The following is a 21,038-nucleotide window of genomic DNA, read 5'->3' on the forward strand; positions in this document are numbered from 1 at the left end:
GGTACTATGCCTATTTTAAATTAATTTATTAAGTAGTTACAATATGCAAGATGTTGCCAATCATAAGATCATCCCTGCCCTTAAGGACACATGTGCAAATTCACTTAATCATTTCTTTCATCAGATAAAATTCATCTGAAGGTTTTCAAATTGCTTCCATTATATACACTAACCACGCCAGCAAAAGAGAAGTTGGCCTTTTTGAACACTTTCACCAATTTTCTGGAAACTGTCATACATAAAAACAAGGAGAATTCCTTAGGGACTAGAGTTGCTCTCTTTCTTGCATGTTGCAGCTTGCCTCCTCTTTTTCTTTGATCCCAGGGGCACCTCATTCATCCCCTCTGATTAGCTTTAACTCTTAAAAAACCGCAGCTAATTTTTGTAACAAACTAGAGCAGATCTCAGCAAGTAGGTTTTGGATTTGGAAATAATTACATGTGTGTGTGTGTGTGTGTACATGTACATATATGTGTGTATACACATACTACACACACACACACACACACACACACAGGCACCAGCTGAAAGATTTCAGTTTAGATAAAGAGGCTGGGGAAAGAGCAGCCTGTGATCACAAGGGTTTAATTCCCAATATCAAGTTACAACGGATATTTAACTCATTAAGGGTTTGCAAAAAGCTCCAGAAGGCAAACTCCTTTACAAAACCTCAAAAAGAGGGAGCTAATGAGTGAAACGAGCAGGATCAGGAGATCATTATATACTTCAACAACAATACTATATGATGATCAATTCTGATGGACGTGGCTGTCTTCAGCAATGAGAAGAATCAAATCAGTTCCAATGGAGCAGGAATGAACTGAACCAGCTACACCCAGCGAAAGAACTCTGGGAGATGACTATGAACCATTACACAGAATTCCCAATCCCTCTGTTTTTGCCTGCCTGCATTTTTTATTTCCTTAACAAGCTAATTGTACACTATTTCAGAGTCCGATTCTTTTTGTACAGTAAAATAACGGTTTGGACATGTATACTTATTTTGTATTTAATTTATACTTTAACATATTTAACATGTATTGGTCATCCTGCCATCAGGGGGAGGGGATCAGGGGAAGGAGGGGAAAAAGTGGAACAAAAAGTTTGGCAATTGTCAATGCTGTAAAATTACCCATGCATATAACTTGTAAATAAAAAAGCTATTAAAAAATTTTTTTTAAAAAGAGGGAGTTAAGCACACAAAGCAGAGTATTTTGTGGCTGAGAGGCCCATTATTCACCAAACTGCTCTCCTAAATACTACCATCCATCTCCTGCCCCCATCCCTATCCTTGTCAGTTGTCTGGTGCTTTCAGGGAAGAGAAGTTCATTCACCATGATAAGAATGCCATGGCCAGCTAGAGCCCAGAATGTTTCCAGCACTGGACTAGGGAACCACTTTACATAGTATCTAATGGAATGAAACACTCTCAACACTCTAAGGGACCTCAGAAACAAGCAGTCTCATCCCTGATTAAGTGTGTAGTACCCCAGAGGTATTTTAATTTGCCCTTCTCTAATCAATAGTAATTTAGAGTCCAGCTTCTCAAACTGGGAGTTGTAGAACCATAAGGAGTCTCATAACTAAATGTGAAGGTTACAGAATTGTAATTTATCGTCAGTAAATGTTCGATTTGGATACTATTTTATATACTACATACCCAGGGTCACATACAAATTTCTTGGGCAAAAAAGAATCACAAATGAAAAACATTTACGAAGTCCTGATTTAGAGCATTTTATCAGTTGACTATATATAGCTTCAATTTCTTTTTTTGAAATCTGCTTAGTTATATCTTTTGACCAACTATCATTTGGGGAATGGCTCTTATTTTTATAAACTTGACTCTATTCTCTATATATCTGAGAAATGAGGCCTATGCCAGAGAAACTTGCTATAAAATTTTCTGATATTACTTCATTCTTTGGTACAGTTGTACACGTAGTTTGCTAGATTATCTTTTAATTATGACTGCTATCCCTGACTATTTTTATTTTATCTAAAGCACATTACATTATGCTATAACCATTTATTTTAACTCTGAGTGTGTTTCTATTTCAAATATTATTAGTAATATTTAGATTCTGGTTTCTAATCTATTATGTAGTCTGTTTTATGAGTAAACTCATCACATTCACAATTACGATTACTGTATCATTTTCCTTCATCCCATTTTTTTGTTTATCCTCCTCCTTTGTTCTTCAAAATTCTATTTTACTTTGTATCACTGTCTTCCTTAATATGCCCTTCCATACATGTATATTCTCCCTCTTTGAACAATTCCCATGAAGTTCAACTTCTATGCACCTCCTCTCCCCATTTCCCCATTCATTGTCAAATATCTTCATACCCTTAGCAAAGCCTGTTCTTGACAAGGTCACACCACTCTTGGTCAATCACCATATCCTATTCCAAATATTGACCATGTCACCTTTAATTAGCAGGCTCCTTTTGGAAAATCAGAAGCTTTGCTATTTCAATTTCTGTTATTCCTCTTGTTCTTCTACAACAGTCAGAGCTGTAAGCACAACCACTATTCCTTCCAGTACCCTTAAGATGCAGCTCATCTTAGGCCAGATGGATTGAATTGATGATCAGAAGCCAGGGATAACCTTAGTTATTTAGGGTATAGTCTCCTTCTTAGGCATTTCTGATTTGTTCTACCATTCTCCTTGGCAAAGAAAACAAAAATTATTAAGAATGGAGCTGTTCAGGAGTCTTTTTGTGACCAGTAATTAATCCCTTCTTAGAGAAATATGCTACCTACCTTTCTCTTCCTTTTTCATAACAAACTGAAGTCCTAAGAATTAAATATCTCTCAGAATTGTCCCACTACTTATACAGAAATAGTACTGATTCTGAGGGATGTTGGGACTGAAGCAAATCACAAAAATTTCAATACTGCCTCCCCCAATTAACATATGGCCATGTGTTTCCTATATCTAAAAACAATAAATAAAATATGGTTAAAAGGGGTAGAAAAAAACGGAAAAAACTAAACAATCCAGATTTTTCAAAGTTCCTGGGTGGGAAAGTTCTCCCTTGATCCACAAGGGATTCTCAACTAGGGGCATTCTTTGTCCATTTCACTCCATGACTTCATTGTGACATTTCCCGTTGTCATATCCTTTATCTCTTCTAATTTGGGTGTACTTTTCACATTTTTGTAACTTATTTGTCTTTTCAGAAAGGAAACCTTGTCACAATGGAAAAAAGACTTGGCCTTAAAACCAGAGAGCCCTGGGCTCAAGCTCTGCTTCTGACTCACAGTTGGCTGTGGGACTTTAGGCAAGTCACTATAACTCAATGCTCTCTGGGCAGCCCTGTAAGACTATTTCTCATAGAGATAGTGCTGATTTGCATCCCCTCCTCAAGGAGCTCCTTGTCTGCTTGTTTATATCATATTTGAAAACTGAGACCAAACCTTACTTTTCTTGGTATACCCATCCTAACACTGTGGTGTAGTGTTATTTACATAGCATGAAGTTCTCTGGATCTCTGAATACAGAAGTGCAGCTATTCCTACTGTCATCGCTGATTGCAACTCATCACAGGTTCATACTTTGTGTGATTACTATCTTCCACAAGCCTCCCTGAATCCTTTCTCTGCTTTTTATACTCTTTTTTTTTTTTTTTTTTTTTTTTTAGCCATTAGTTTCATACTCAGGATGTCTATCCATTACCCCTCGCTTTCTGCTTTTTAAGCCAATTCTTAGAGATAAATCACCACTAATCATGCAGAGACATCTACTTATACACACTGCACAACTTAGGATGCCTTAAGTTGACATTTTCTCAAACACATGCAAATATATAGTGCAACTGATCTTAAAAAGATATCCTTCAGCAGCAGCAAGAAAGTCAAGGATCCAAAAAAACTATACAATATTCCAAATAAGATGCTGTCCAATTTTCTGGATGACTTGGGGCTCAAGCCCCCTGCTGTAGTATACAACACAAGATTTACACACTAAAGGGCTAGCTCACTGACTATCCAACTTCACATCCCAACTTGCATAATATAAATTCTTCATCCAGTTTATGTTTCCTAATTTGGAGATTAGGCCAGTCTCTTCTGAGAGACCACACTGTGTTAAAAATCGTTGCCATCCTTTGTCCTTCATTCTCAAAGAGGATCATGACATCAGGAAAGTGATTCATTAAATGGAAGTGAATTGGCTTTAAGTGACAAAGGGATGTGCAAAGTCACCAATCTTACTCTTTCCTCCAGAAATGTCAGCATCCAATGATAAGATCAAGATCAGAATGACTGCAGATGTTAAAATCAGCATAGTGAATAGAGGACCAGGCCTGCTAAAGACCAAGGGAAAATCTATTAACATCTCAAACCTTCAAGTAATATTCTATCATAAGTTATAGAGAAGGGGGTGGCTAGGTGGTGCAGTGGATAGGGCACCGGCCTTGAAGTCAGGAGGATCTGAGTTCAAATCTGATCTCAGACACCAAACACTTCCTAACTGTGTGATCCTGAACAAGTCACTTAATGCCAATTGCCTCAGGGAGGGAGGGAAAGATGTTATAAAGAAATTGCAGAAAATATCAATGGAGGTAATTTCTACACTTTGAAAATAATGATAGGAACACAAGTCTGTACCAAAACCAAAAGTGTGTGTGTGTGTGTGTGTGTGTGTGTAAAACTGAAGGGGCCTCAGTTATTTAAAATTGTGCATACCCTTAGATTCAGCAGTGTCTCTACTGGGTCTATATCCCAAAGAGATCATAAAGGAGAGAAAAGGACCTACGTGTGCAAAAATGTGCAATTTTTTGCAGCCCTTTTTGTAGTGGCAAGAAACTGGAAATTGAGTGGATGCCCATCAGTTGGAGAATAGCTGAGTAAATTATAGTATAGGAATGTGATATAATATTATTGTTATATAAGAAATAATATGCAAGCTGATTTCAAAAAAGCCTGGAAAGACTTACATGAACTGATGCTGATTGAAAAGAGAAGAACTAGGAGATCACTGTACACAGCAACAGCAAGATTATATGATGATCAACTGTGATGGACTTAGCTCTTCTCAACAATATGGTGATTCAAGGCAATTCCAATAAATGGGATGGAAAATCCATGCAGAAGGAGAACTATGAAAACTGAATGTGAATCAAAGCATAGCATTTTCCTTTTGTTTTTTTTGTTTTATTTCTCTTGGTTTTTTTCCTTTCTTGGTCTGATTTTTTTGCACAATATGACTAATATATATGCCTAAAATTTTGCACATAGCTATAAAACTGTACACACATCCTTTGACCCAGCAGTAGCACTACTGGGTCTGTATCCTAAGGAAATCATAAAGGAGGGAAAAGGACCATATATGCAAAAATATAGCAGATTTTTTTGTGGTAGCAAAGAATTGGAAAATGAGTGGATGCCCATCAATTGGAGAATGGCTGAATAAGTTGTGGCATATGCAATATTATCGTTCTATAAAAAATAACAAGAACTGATTTTTAGAAAGGCCTGGAAAGATTTACATGAAGTCAAGCTGAGGGAAACAAGCAGAACCAGGAATACACTGTACACAATAAAAGCAAGATTTTGCAATGAAAGACTTGGTTCTTCTCAGCAGTTCAGTGATTCCAATAAAGTTTGGATAGAAAATGCCATCTGCATCTAGAAAGAGAACTATGGCAATTAAATGTAAATCAGCACATGCTATGTTTTTTTTCTTTTTTCTGTTGTTGTTTTTTTTCTCTCAAAGTTTTTCTTTTTTGTTCTGATTTTTCTCTCCCAACATGATTCATAAAGAAACGTTTATTTAAAAAGTTAATATAGAGGCAGTTAGGTGGCACAGTGGATAGAACATCAGCCCTGAAGTCAGGACCACCTGAGTTCAAATCTGGCCTCAGACCCTTAACACTTCCTAGCTGTGTGACTCTGGGCAAGTCACTTGATCCCAAATGCCTCAGCAAGAAAAAAAAGTTAATATACAGATACAATCAGAAAAAAAATTTTTTAAAAAGATTGCACATTAAAAAAGAAGTTGAAAGAATCTTTACAGAATTTCAAAATATGATGCAATTAGTACAATATAATCCACATAAAAAGGAAATATCTGGACAACCTCTCTGTAGTTAGGGAATGAATTCTTTCACTTCTTAAAATTCTGCATAGGACATGACCTATAACAAATATTTTGATGAACATGTCTTTGTTTTACACCTTACTTCAGTTTTTTTATAATTACAAACTACAGTAAGACTTAAGAGTCACAGGCCATGGGCATAAATCTTAGCCCTGTCATTATTGTTTGCACAGTTGTAAGTAGCTTCTTTCTACCACTCAATCAATGAAGCAATGATTTTCACCCAAGACCATTTTCTTCATTTACATTTTATAAAACACAAAGAATTGCCAACCCTATGGTCAGACTTATACCTCACACAATAGAAATGTGGTCATTCAACCAGATTTGCTGGATCAGGTTGGCTCTGTTCTAATATTATTCTATATAACATGTTTCAATTTAATAGCATGGGAGTGGCAGTCCCTTAAAAAGTAATGTTAACAGTATAAAAGTGAGGCTGGCAATTGAATAGTAGAAGCAACAAAAAGGTTTTTTTAGTTATTTAAGTGTGAAGTGGATCAAAGGTGAGAGGACTGGTAGGAGAAAAGAAAAAGAATGGCTGGTAAATGGAGGAAAAATCCCAACTTCCCAATCTTTATCCTTCTGTTTCTTTGTAGAGAAGGATCTTGAGGCAGGAATGAAGAACCAAAGTAGTTAACAAGGAATTAAAAACCAAAATAAACAGACAGTGAGAAGGCAGAACTGTACCAAAGTCAGATGAACTAGATCCAGGGTACTAAGAGAACAGTAACTCCTGAACTACTGGAACAATCACGGGTAACTAGAGATGCTTCAAAAGTAGCAGGTAAAATATGATCCTGCTCTGTGAGTCTGACTTTTATTACTGGAAAAATTCTAAAGTGTATGATTAAATAATCAATCAAAGTTTATTAAGTACCTCCCACGTGCCAGGCACTGTACTAAATGCTTGAGGATATAAAAAGAGGCAAAGGACATCCCTGCCCTCAAGGAGCTAACAATCTGCAGGGAAACAATACACAAAGACAGACAGAAAGTAATATGTGGAAAAAATAGGGAATAACTGAAGAAGGGAAAACCTTTAGTGGAATTAAGAGGGCTTCAGTTGAAGGCAGAATTTTAGTTGAGGCTTAAAAGAAGCCAGAGATGCTTTGTGACTTTCTACTGAAGAAAGCAGCGATCACTGAAAGTTTTCGATACAGCCAAAATGCTTTCCTCACAACTGTGGAAGGCAGGTAGAAACAAGCCTTTGTCTCCTCCCTTTTAAGTTAAGCACCTTTCCCAAGATCAGTTCCCTGTCAGAGGTGGGATTCTAGGATACTAAGAGAACAGTAACTCCTGAGCTACTGGAACAATCACTGTGTGTGTGTGTGTGTGTGTGTGTGTGTGTATGCATGCACGCACATGCTTCTTTGGGGTTTTTTTTGTTATTTTTTTTTAAGTTACAAACTAGTTAGATAAGGAGTTCTGGTAAACTTCAATTTCATCAAAGCACTTGAAAATCTCTCTCTCTTATGGAATTCTTCTGAGTAAGATGACTAGATTGATCTGAATAAATCAGGTAGATTCTAAGACAGAGGAATGACCAGATCCCAGAATATAGTCATTTAGGAGACTATATCAACTAGGAGGGACAACTTTAATAGGCAGTTTCCCAGGCATCTGTCCTTCGAAGGCTATATCACATTTTCAAGAACTAGGGATGAAGAAAATGATAATATGACTATCAAATTTGCAAATGACACAAACCTGGAAGAAGTAAAATAATGGATGACAAGTCAAGATCTAAAAAAATTAGAATGTAAAAAAAAAAAAAAAGATCACTGTCAACATCGTTTGTTTCATAGCATTTATATTACCATCTCTTGCCTATCCCTTCTTTTCCTTTCCCAGTCTATCACATAACAGAATATAGCCAATGTTCAATAAAAGCTTATTCCTTGATTTCAACAAGTGAAGATAATGGGCTTAAACTAACACATATGACAAAATGTAAAAGAAATCAATATAAAGTCCTACACTTAGTTTAAATAAAATTTTAAGAAGCCCAAGCACGTTAGTATGAAATACAAGATGGGGGAGGTTTGACTAGACATCAGCTCAGGAGACAAAGATCTCATGGTTTCGGTGAACTACAATTTCTCTGAATCAACAGTGCAACTAAAAGAGTTAACGTAATCTCAAGTTGCCTGAGCAATCTTGTGGTCAGACCACAAAAAGGAGGTATATGTTCATCTCTGAGTCCCACATTGTTACAAAGGAGCCCGACTACAAGCAGGGAAAGGGATAAAGATGAGAATCGGTTAAAGAACCTGGAAATGTTGAACTGGATAGAGAAGACTTAGAAGGGACATGAGGAAAGTTTTCAAGTGGTTGAAGGAAACTCTATGGAAGGATCAGAATCTTTCTTTCCCGCCCAACTCCTGATATCACTAGGGGAATTCAACATTCATAAAGATTCTACTTCAAATGCCATTAACTCCTTGGTTCCTCAACTTATTCACTTGCCAAGAGCTACTCCTTCACCCAGTCTCAGATATAAACAGTCGATTCTATCCGCAATCCCGTCATGACTCACAAAAGTACCATCTCTAGGTTCAAGAATTGTGAAATCTCCTTAACTGACAATAATCTTAGTTTTTCACCTCTCATTCTTCATCTGTTCATGACCTCCCGTCAGTTCTCTCCTAGATGAGCCATCTCCCTCTTCTCCTCATCTTGACCCTTTGATGAATCAATCAATTCAATTTTATACTCTCCTCTTAAAGCCACACTATCCCCTTTATCATATAGCTGATTATGTTCAATCAAGCCTCCGCCTTGGGCAGATCCCACTTTTCACCACCTTCATACCTACACATAAGTTGCTGAAAGAAGGTGGAAAGAATCATGCAACCGTTCAGGATTATTTGGAAATAGAAACAAAGGCTTCTTTCTTTCTTTCTTTCTTTTTTTTTTTTTTTTTTGGACTAGCCCCATGGTTTCATTGGCATTTACTCTCAGGAAAGACACTCATTCTATCTACTCTGCAATATTAGTAGCTATAGTAATAGCACTGAGAGGTTAAGTCACTTGTCTAGGGTCACACAACCAGTTCTTCATGTGAGACTTCAGTCTATATTTCCATCTGAGGTAGGCTCTCCATTCTTTAAGGAAAAGTTGCATTATTTCTTAAAAGAAAAAAAAATCCCACATATACCAAAACATTTAGAACAGTGTTTTTTGTGGTAACAAAAAAACAAGAACAAAACAGATACTTGGCAATTAGGAAATGTCTGAATTGTGGTCTGTGACTGTATAATGCAGTATCATGGGAAACAATGATTATGAGGAATGACTAATTATTAGGGTGAAGATCCTCTGGAGGGTAGACTTTTATTCCAATACTGATTATTACATGCCCTCGGATATTTCTCTCAGTTCTAAGACAATTGTAAATCTTTGGAACTGTAAATCTTTCTTAAAGTTTAAATCCAAGAAATCTCATAAATTATTCGATTCTTAATTTTTAGATTCTATATGTTTTAAGAATTTTAGATAATGAATCTTGTTCTTACTTGTGAAGATAGAGAACATTTTTATTCAAAAGTCTTCAAACCCACCTTAAGATCATGTGAAACCTAATCAAAAGGTATAGTAAATAATAAAATAGTGATGAATATAATCTTTGAAAATTCCCAGCAAAAGAAAATTGAAAAAAAATCAGAAATACTATGACAAAGAAGAAATGATTGCCCTGAAATATTACTATACCACTACCTAACACTACTTATCCCAAACTCCCTTTCTCCTTCTAGCCAAGTTGGTAATTCAAATCATTTAACACAGATGAGACAGTATGAGTCTTTCTCAAAAGTCTCTTGACACAATGAGCTCCTCCTTTGACCTTAGGTAACTTACAATTTAAATTCAAGAGATGCAGTGATATACCATAACTCTCAGAGAAACTTTCTAAAAGTGGGAAGAACCTTGGGATCATTAAAAATATGGGGCAATTCCCCTGAAGCAAACAATCCCACTTCCTTCTCCTATTTGATTCCCTGTTTATTATTCTATAATTTCTATCCAAGTTAGAGATACTGATGAACCAGTTCTATAGGCTGTCCATTTGTTGGCAGCTTTCAATCTGGGTAACAAGCCACTTGGTTTTTCCTATAAAGATGAGGTCAAACTCGAATAATTACAGATCTCATTCAGGAGGTTCTACAATGTTCTTAGGCTGGGGTACAATCTGCATAATGTCCCTAGAAATAGGAGGATTAAGAGAACCTCACCTCCAGGAGGGAAGTTAATTTCTTGGGCTCTACATTTAGCTGCCTCTAGGAGAGTGGCAAGCATGTCTTATTTTATTCTTCACTGAATACTGGTAATCATCATAGGTTGGCTAAATAAAATTTTATGTGGTTATTGCTTTAAAGAATTCTTATTGTCTGATACTGTTTGAGGATGTATTCTGATGGAAGTGGACCTCTTCGATAAAGAGAACCTTAATTGATCAAAGATGGACAGAAGCAGCTACACCCAGAGAAAGAACACTGGAAATGAATATAAACTGCTTGCATTTATGTTTTTCCTCCCGGGTTATTTATACCTTCTGAATCCAATTCTCCCTGTGCAACAAGAAAACTGTTTGGTTCTGCACACATATATTGTATCTAGGATATACTGCAACCCATTCAACATGTAAAGGACTCTTGCCATCTCGGGGAAGGGGTGGAGGGAGGGAGGGGTAAAATCGGAACAGAAATGAATGCAAGGGATAATGCTGTAAAAATTACCCTGGCATGCGTTCTATCAATAAAAAATTATTTAAAAAAAAAAGAATTCTTATTGTCAATAAAAAGTTATTAAAATACATATGTTTTATAAATAAAAAGCTTTAAAAATTAAAAAATTAAAAAAGAATTCCTATATGCTTTTAACATATTTGGGAAACTCTTTAGTGGAGTGGAGCCTGTAAGGGGACATTTGCCCTAATTGAGCAACAAGAACAAAAGATTTCCTATGATTCACTGTGATCCAGTGTCCTGGATTTCTGACTTTCAATGGACCATGTAATATAAATTATAAATACTCTGCTGTGGAGTGGCACTGCCATGAAAGCCTACCTTCAAAGTCATACCTCCATCAAAGAACAGATGGAGAACACATAGGTGCTGTTGTTATGGGTATTCTTCTCTAGATCACTGTTTTGAAAAATAGGACTTACAATTTTTGCTAAAAGTTTTTAGTATTTTATCCATTTTCAGATATTTGGAGCTTCTCTCAATATCCTCAAAATTATTTCATACCCAACAAAAAAAAAAAAATCTCCCTTTGCTTCCATCTTTGTTTTCTTTAGTCCCCCTTCATGCAGTACACTATGGGCTGGCAGGTTAGCGTCTAACAGCAGTGAAGGCAAATCAATAGCAATATCTAGGCACATCTTTGCCAATTTTTTTTGGGGGGGGCTGTTCCTTAATTAAATCCCTTACAACATTATTCTAAATGTTCTTGGAATGTTCAGACTTAACTGGATCTATTCTATTCACCAGTTTTCTGAAAATTGATCTCTCCAATTAAAAAAAAAAATTAGTAGGATATAGTACTCAGTGTCATACAATTCTCTTAAATTTTAAAAAGAAGAACATTCTAAATTGACATTGCCTGTGACTGCTATCTTTCTCTATTTGGGAAGGAGGTAAATGCTGTCTAAACTAGTTTCTAGGTTGTTCTGGTCTTATAAGGATCAGTTTGTACTGATGTCAATGGTTAGTCTTTTATCCATTTCCCAATGGGGGGAGAGCGGGGGGAGAGGGGGAGTGAAGGGAAGGGGAGGACTTCTCTTTTAGATAATAACAACCATAATTAAATTATGAATTTCCCAGTTATCTTATGTAGTTTCTGTATGCCTCCCACAGGAAACAACAGAAGGCTTCCTTTAAAAAAGACAATTTGTTTTCATTTATTTTAGTTGCTTTAGCACGGTATAAAATGGAAGATCTTGGTTTAGGAGAGGTCTTGGAGATTTTTTTTCCCCAATAAATACCTTTGTTTTTCAAATAAGGAAACTGAGGCCCAAAAAAGTTCACAACCATACCCACTTCTGTAAGAAGCGAAGAATTTACAGAAATGGAATTACTTTGAACCTCTTACAATATAACTTATGAGTGTGAATTAAAAATAGTACCTAAGGTGTGAGATCAGGGAAATATGAGATAACTCAAGGCAGTCTGGGGAGTGGAGGAAGAAAGCAGAGGAGGTGAGCAGTGAAATGCTATTAGACAAAGCTTTTAAAAAGATTCGTGACCTTGTATTGAAGTTGGAGGTAAAGTGAAATAAAAGAGAGGCATTGGAAATGAGGAAGCTAGTGTACAAGTCCTGGCAAACACATGTACTCATGTGAAAGGGGAACATGTACCAAGGATAACAGAAAAACTGTCTCAAAATGAACAAAATTAAGGGAGAATCAGGTTTTAGTAATAAAAATGATGTACATCCAGATAAATATTAAACTATTTCCCTGCCAGAGAAAGGATACATAATAGAAAGAAATTCAGAAGAAATCATAAACAAAAAGGATAGTTTTGAAACTAACATGTATTATGGGGATAGCTAGTTGGCTCCCTCGAGCATTAGCCCTGGAATCCAGAGGACTTGAGTTCAAATCAGGTCTCAGAAACTTACTAGATCTATGATCCTCATACCTCCAAAAAATATAAGCTATATATTAAAAGTTGGTGGCTTTATATAACCTATATCAAATTTCTTGCTGTATTAGGGAGGAGTGAAAAGAGGAAGAAAATTTAGGACTCTAAATTTTATTTTAAAATGAATGTTAAATATTATCTTTACAAGTAATTGGAAATATATAGAGAATTGACTAATTTATAAGGAATCAAGCCATTCTCCAATTGATAAATGGTCAAAGGATATGAACAATTTTCGGATGAAGAAATTGAAACTATTTCTAGTCATATGAAAAGGTGTTCCAAATCATTGTTGATCAGAGAAATGAAAATTAAGACAATTCTGAGATACCGCTACACACCTGTCAGATTGGCTAAGATGAGAGGAAAAGATAATGACGAATGTTGGAGAGGGTGTGGGAAAAATGGGACACTGATGCATTGTTGGTGGAGTTGTGAACGGATCCAACCGTTCTCGAGAGAAATTTGGAACTATGCTCAAAAAGTTGTCAAACTGTACATACTCTTTGGATCCAGCAGTGTTTCTACTGTCTTTGTATCCCAAAGAGATCTTAAAGAAGGAAAAGTTACCCATATGAATGTTTGTGGCAGCCCTTTTTGTAGTGGCTAGAAACTGAAAATTGAAGAGATGCCCATCAATTGGAGAATGACTGAATAAATTGTGGTACATGAATATTATGGAATATTATTGTTCTATAAGAAATGACCAGCAGGATGAATACAGAGAGGATTGGAGAAACTTACATGAACTGATGCTAAGTGAAATGAGCTGAACCAGGAGATCATTATACACCTCAACAACAGTACTACATGATAATCAATTCTGATGGAAGTGGCTCTCTTCAACAATGAGAGGATTCAAATCAGTTCCAATTAATATGTAATGAACAGAACCAGCAACACCCAGAGAAAGAACACTGGGAAATGAGTATGGACCACAACATAACATTTCCACTCTTTCTGTTATTGTTTGCTTTAATTTTTGTTTTTTCTTCAAGTTATTTTTACCTTCTTTCTAAATCCGATCTTTCTTGTGCAACAAGATAACTGTATAAGTATGTATACATATATTATATTTAACATATACTTTTAACATATTTAACATGTATGGGACTACTTGCCATCTAGGGGAGGGAATGCAGGGAAGGAGGGGAAACAGAAGTTTTTGCAAGGGTCAGTGTTGAAAAATTACCCGGGCATATGTTTTGTATATAAAAAGCTCTAATGAAATTTTTTTTAAAAAGTAATTGGAAAAAAAATAAAATATTTTTTAAATTGTGTGGTTTCATATGCAATCTTTTCCATTCTTTGTAAACAGAAATGTTGACATTTGTTAGCATTTTCCAAAATCAGGATAAAAAAATTGTTTTAAAGAAAAAACAGCTAACAAATTCTGAGAAATAGATGAAGGAATGCTGATCTATACTGGGACACTAAGAAATAAGTGAAGAGGAAGAAAAATGTAGGATTTGAAGGTAAAAAGCATAATCTTAATTTTAGGAAAATGATGCTTTAATTACTACCTATATCCAATTGGAGCTAATGCAACAGATGAGTCAAAGGGTGTCCAAGAAAAGAAAAATGAACAGAACAGCAATTAGAGATGGCTGAGAGTGCTGGTTTAGACTCTTATTATGTCTCAATTTAAAAGGTTCATTTTCCACTTTTGTTAACAAGAATTCTTGACCATAGTATATGCATTAACCTTACATAATCTTAAATCATCTCTACAGTTTCTCTCAACTAGATAAATTTAAACAGTTTCACAAGAGTGGCCAACCTACTAGGATATACTGTAACCTATTCAACATGTAAAGGACTGCTTGCCATTTGGGGAAGGGGGTGGAGGGAGGGACGGGAAAAATCGGAACAGAAGTGAGTGCAAGGGATAATGCTGTTAAAAAAATTACCCTGCCATGGGTTCTATCAATAAAAAGTTGTTTTAAAAAAAAAAAAAAAGAGTGGCCAACCTAATCAGCTCAAGTTATGGTATAACAAACCTGCCCTTCTCAACTGGGAAAAATGAATTAATTGGCCTATTATTTACTCCTGAGAGACAATGTGATATATGGGAGAAAGATATGGACTGAATCAGTAAGACTTGGGTTGAAATGCTGCCTAGGACACTTAGCTGTATGAGCCTGGGCATGCCATCTTAGTTTCCTCCGTTGCAAAAAAAAAAAAAAAAAAAGGATAATAATTATAGCATTTACCTCCCAGGATTATTTCGAGGATCAAAGAGGTACTTGGTAAATAAAATGCTTTACTTAAGCAAAATACTTAAAACTACTATATGAGTGTGAACTAGTAGTCTTAGCAGCAGCAACTTCTATAATTAAGGGCTGTAGGGAGGAGGGAGAATGTGAAGTGGGCCTTAAAGATAGGCATCAAGATGGACAGACAAGCTCATGTAACCTCTCTGGTCCTATCAAACTGGAAAGGTTTTGAGTAATGGACTGTCATAACCTAAAGCCAGTCTAGCTGAATGCACAGAGGCTTATCTGTGAAGGAAACCCCCCCAGGCATGGCTTTTTTCACCCAAGTAACTTGTGAAACCAAGAAAATCATACCAGTAAAACTGGCATCAGAGGAGAAAGGCCACATGTCAAGGAAATCATTGTTCCATTAAGTATATAATAAATCAATCAACAAATATTTCTTAAGTGCCTTAAGTCAGGAATATTAATAAACTTAGATGTAATTGACTTAAAACTTTTATGTTTTTTTACAACTTAAAAGTCCTTACTTAGAAGGGTTGAAACATGGATTCTAAGGACTACATGAACAAAATGGCAGACAGATAAGGAGGCACAATGTCCTACACCACATATTTATTAATAACTCACACCAAGTAGTACTTTAAGTACAAAGGTCTTCAACTACATCTTTCTCTGTGCTATAGACAAAACTCAATTAAACAAAAAGGAAGGTTTTGAACAACCTGAAGAATACTTTTTTTTTAAGTACTGCAACTGTGTAGTTACATAAGAACCTCTCAAAAATTCAAAATAAATTGCCCCGTATATATACACAAATATTCTACTAATAATTCAACTCTTTATTACCTCAATAAAACTTCTGCCAAAAGAAAATATTGACTCAACTTTAAGTAAAGCAACTGAAAGTATCTCAAGTAATGCATTTATTTATTCAAAAACATTTTAAATAGACCATAAGTTACTGTTAAGGGAATACCAAGCTACTGCTCAAATATAGCCTCTAAAAGTTTCTAATTCATCTCAAGGCAATATTAACCATATAGTGACTAAGGAATTTCAGAGCTGACTGACCTACGTGTTATTCTGGAATATTTCTGTTCTTCTAATTGCTTGTGCTGCACCCCAAGATGCCCCATGCTAAAGTACAAGGAAGTTAGCCTCATAAAAGTCATGTGCCCTGGAGCCCAAGCTGGTCTTGTGTCATGAAATGATACAGAAATCTCAAAAAAAAACTATGGATAAACTAATTAATGACCTATTCTGAGTAATTTGTCTGAAACAAGCATACATTAACTTATATCAGATTGCTTGCTGTCTTGGAGAGGGGAAAGATGAGGGAGAAAAATCTGCAACACAAGGTTTTGCAAAGGTGAATTGGAAAACTACTTTTGCATATATTTAGAAAAATAAAATACTATTAAAAATCAGATTAAAAAACAGAAAAACAAAAAAACAAAAACAAGTGTATAAAGTTTAAAACCTGGCAATTGATGGAGAAGGTTTAAAAAGCGCTAAGGCCCCTGGAGTCTTTAATCCTTCAGCGGGATTGAAACCCTCCAAATCCAAGTACAAACAACTTCTAAAAACCCAAAGGTCAAAATGTGGATTCAAATGTGGGAATAAAAAAAGAGAAGGATTAGGAAGGAGCAAATAAGGGGAAGAGGGGACAGGAGAACAGGGCACAGGAACAGGGTTGTTCAGGAGAGGTGGAAAAATTGGCATAAACTCTAATGATAAAATGGAAATTAAAGCGAAGGTCTTTTAGAAGCAAAGACTTTCAAAGAAAGACTTGAAAACTTTAGTGTTAAAAGGCAGTTAAGGAGAAATACCCTGGATGCTCAAAATATTTAAAGTGGTGTAGATCAAAGAAGAGATAAACAAGGATAAACACAAACAGGCTAAGACTGGAAGGTCACAACTCAGTAAAGGACCCATGTGTATACCAGGCAATGAATAATATGGAAAGGGCCCTGGGGGAAGTCAGGTGGAAGTCAGGTGCAGTGTGGATCTGTTCTCCAAGAAGGGAAGTCATTAACTTCTCTCTCCTCTCCAAATAAAAAGGCAAGGGGATAAATAAAAAGAATGGTAGAGGGCTTAGAGCACCATGGGGAGGTGCTATCTGAAATAAAAGGTTTGATTCTCCACACTGGAAGATTTAGAGAAGGATTCTCCCCAAAAGGCAGGTTGGGGGGTAGTAAGTTGAGTTTCAGGAAAGGAGGGTGCTGAAGCCAACTTGTATCAGCTTGGACAGGACTGTTAAAATTTTTGTGTGAGCAATTATGCCTTGAAACTAGGAAAATGCTACAAATCAGGGCTTAATCTACTATTTTGCTCTTGGTCACCAGGCTTAAGTGATGGCAGAAGTGTTAATAATGTAGATTAATTTATTATTTTGGGAGACAATCAGGTTAAGTGATTTGTCACACAGCTAGTGCCTGAGGCCAGATATGAACAGAGGTATTCCTGACTCCAGGGCTGGTGCTCTATTCATTGCACTACCTACCTGACCCAAGCCATAGTCAATTTGAAATTGTGTACATAATATTCCCAGAACTGGATGTTAAAATATTTATTATCAGCATACCCCAGAAATTTAGTAAACTGGACCAAATTTCATTGGAAGGCAATGAAAATTATCTGGTGAATGAGAGGCTCATCTCTCCCAAGGCAAAGACTTTCACCTCAAACAAAACAAAACAAAACATGACAGGGTATTTTTGTTTTGTTTTGTCTCTTTTGAGCAGAAAATAACAGTAGGTAGTGTTCAGGATGCCTTTGGATGATCCCGATGTGAAAGGCACACCAACCCAAACTAAAAACAATCAAAATCTCAACTTCTCCTTTCCTCTAAAAGGAGTATGAGAATACAAGCCTTTCATGGTATAAGGAGATACTTTTGGAAACAAGTAGGAAAGGATGGGGAGACCCTGTGTACCTTTCCAAACCCACTCCCTCCTCCTAAAGATGGGAAATAATGGGGGAAAGAGGTCTAAAGGAGACTGTGGGAGAATTTAGAAGTCGATAGTGTATAAGGACGTAGAAATTTAGGAAGGAAAGAGGATATTTCTCTCTCCGAACTGAAAGGCTGGTGCATAACTCAAAGCTATGAGGAGGTGAAGTTAGCGCTCCCAAGGTGAAAGGAGAGAGAGACAGAGAGAGACAGAAGATATAGAAAGAGAGTCAGAGAAACAGAGACAGAGAGAACAAAGAAGTGGGAAAGCTGAGAAAAGAAGTCCTTTCAGACGAATCAGCTGATGGGGAGCATTAGCATAAAGTCCACACACACATAAACCAGCAAAAGAAGCAGCAAGTGGTGGTTGGCGGAGGTATTTCCTAAAGACATACAGAGCCTGGGAAGGGGGTCAGTGGAGATCCCTTCCAAGAGATTCCACACAAAGTTGGACCCTATGGATGAGAGCAGCAGTGACCCCGTGCAAAGGCAGCAACTGGGAGGGGAACAAGATAACGGACCCCCCTCCCTCCCTGGCCAGCACCAGATGCAGGGGGGAATAGCGGGACCCCTTCTTCAGAGGCACTCCTACAAAGACAGTATTTGGGGGATAGCAAGCACCCCTCGTCCCAGCAGAAGGTGCAAATGCTGGGGGGGGGGGGTATTAGCTGGTGGAAGCAGGAGCGGGGATCCCTGCAAAGGCTGAAAGTGGGGGGCGGGGGCTGGAGAGCAGGGACCCCTTCAGCAGAGGCAGCACCTGAACAAATAATATACGAGAGGAAAACAAACATCCTTCGTCACGGCAGAGGGTGCAAGTGTTGAGGATAAAACAGCCGGGATCCCCGCAGAAGTAGCACGTGGGAGGGGGGACGGGAGCGCGGGGACCCCCGGCAGAGATAGGTAGCACGTGGGGGGGGGGCTGGCGGCGGCATGTGTGTGGGTGGGTGGGCGAGGAGCAGCAGAACCCCCTCCCAGGACCCGGCGGCTCCGCGTGGACTCACCTCTCCAAACTGGAAGGCGGAGACGATCATCAGGACGACGCCCCCGAAGCACAGGTAAAGGCCGTACCTGTGCGACAGGCAGGTGTAGGTCTGCCTCTGCAGGAGCTTGAGCAGCATCGCCGCCGCCTCCGCCGCCGCCGCTCATGGCCGCCTCGGCCACGGCCGCCTGTGTCCCGGCTCCGCTCCGCGCCAGTCGCCGCCGCAGCCACCGCTTCCGGGAGGCAGCCGGCCGCGACCCCGCCCCCGGGCCGGCCCCGCGCCGCAACTATAGCGAGGCTAGGGGCGGGGCCTGCGGCGGCCCCCACTCCGGACTCTGCCCGGCCAGCTCCTCAGGCCGCCAGCGCCCTCTGGTGCACGGAGGAAAGCAGCGCCCTCCGAGGCTTATGGAGCAGGCGCAGGCTCCGCCCACTCAGGTCCTACCCACCGCGTGCGCCCCTGTTTGGCGGCGCAGCCTGCTCTGAGCAGGGCTAACGCGGAGGCGGGAGGATCGAATTTGAGGAGCAGTGCACTCGTGGGAGCCTTCGCAGAGACAAGTGTGACCTATAAACGCTTTGAAGGTTGCAGAGCATTTTAAATAGTCCCGTTGGAGTCCAACTCTCCTCCAGAAGTGCGATCATAACACTTTAAAAGTTGCTGAGACGTTTTAATACATTGTTTCATTTGAACTCCTCCAAGAAGGCAGTTTGCAAACACTTTCAAGGTGGCAAAGCCCTTTAAATACAATGTCTCTTTTTGAGCTTCCCCTCCCCGGGAAGTGTGGTTTATAAAAACAATTTCAAGGTTACAAAGTACTTTAAATACAGTCTCATTTGTGCTACTAAAAAAAAAGTGTGTTTTATGTGTTAAAGTTTACAAAGCACTTTTGCAAACATTGTTTCATTGGGGCCTTGCAATAACAATGGTTTATAGACCCTTAAAGCCTGAAAAGTGCTTTAAATGCAGGGTGTCCTAAAAGTCTTAGTGCAGTTTTGAACTACAAGAGACAATGTATTTAAAGTGTTGCAACTTTGAAAGCGTTTTTTATATACCATGCTTCTTGTTCATTCTTTCAGTGGCTCCAACTCTTTGTGACTTCGTGGACATGCTCAGTCTATTTATCCTCCACTATCTCTCAGTCTGTCCAAATTCATGTTCTTTGCTTCCATGACACCATCTATCCATCTCATCCCCTTCTTCTTTGGCCTTCGATCTTTTTTCTTTTTTTTTTAATTAACGCTTATTGTTTTGAAAACATATGCATGGATAATTTTTCAACATTAACCCTTGCAAAACCTTGTGTTCCAAATTTTCCCTCCTCTTTCCCCACTCCCACCCCTAGATGACAAGTAATCCAATATATGTTAAACATGGTAGAAATGTGTTAAATCCAGTATGTGCATAAATATTTATACAATTATCTTGCTGTACAAGAAAAATCAAATCAAAGAAAAAATGAAAAAGAAAATAAAATGCAAGCAAATAACAAAAGGAGTGAAAATACTATGTTGTGATCCATACTCAGTTCCCATAGTCCTCTCTCTGGGAGTCCGTGGCTGTTTTCATCACAAGACCATTGGAACTGTCCATCAGAATTGATCATCGTATAATCTTCTTGTTGCTATGTGTAATGATCTCCTGCTTCTGCTCATTTCACTCAGCATCAGTTCATGAAGTCTCTCCAGGCCTCTCTGAAATCATCCTGTTGATCATTTCCTATAGAACAATAATATTCCATAATATTCATATACTATAACTTATCCAGCTATTCTCCAACTGATGGCATCCACTAAGTTTCCAGTTTCTTGTAACTACAAACAGGGCTGCCACAAACATTTTTGCACACGTGGGTCCTTCCCCTCCTTTAAAATCTCTTTGGTATATAAGGCCCAGTAGAAACACTGCTGAATCAGAGGGTATGTACAGTTTGATAACTCTTTGGGCATAGTGCCAAATTGCTCTCCAGAATGGTTGGATCCATTCACAATTCCACCAACAATATATTAGTGTCCCATTTTTCCCACATCCCCACCAACATTCGTTATTACTTTTTTCTGTCTTCTTAGCCGATCTGAGAGGTATGTGATAGTATCTCAAAGTTTTCTTTATTTGCATTTCTCTGGTCAATAGTGATT

At 38.0% G+C, this 21,038-nt stretch overlaps 1 protein-coding gene across 2 annotated transcripts in view; it reads right to left on the minus strand.

Moving 5' to 3' along the window:
• The window catches only part of GNPTAB (N-acetylglucosamine-1-phosphate transferase subunits alpha and beta), a 92,547-nt gene extending 73,431 nt beyond the window's left edge, over positions 1-19,116 (minus strand). Inside the window, exon 1 of one of the 2 annotated variants that reach the window (XM_051961054.1) lies at positions 18,928-19,116. In XM_051961054.1, coding sequence (XP_051817014.1) covers positions 18,928-19,044 — 117 coding nt within the window. In that variant the 5' untranslated portion in view covers positions 19,045-19,116. The remainder of the gene's footprint in view (positions 1-18,927) is intronic. The other variant, XM_051961055.1, reaches the window with a different exon arrangement.
• Positions 19,117-21,038: the final 1,922 nt, after the last annotated feature.

This window comes from Antechinus flavipes, chromosome 5 (assembly GCF_016432865.1).
Source record: "Antechinus flavipes isolate AdamAnt ecotype Samford, QLD, Australia chromosome 5, AdamAnt_v2, whole genome shotgun sequence".
NCBI classification, from domain to species: Eukaryota; Metazoa; Chordata; class Mammalia; order Dasyuromorphia; family Dasyuridae; genus Antechinus; species Antechinus flavipes.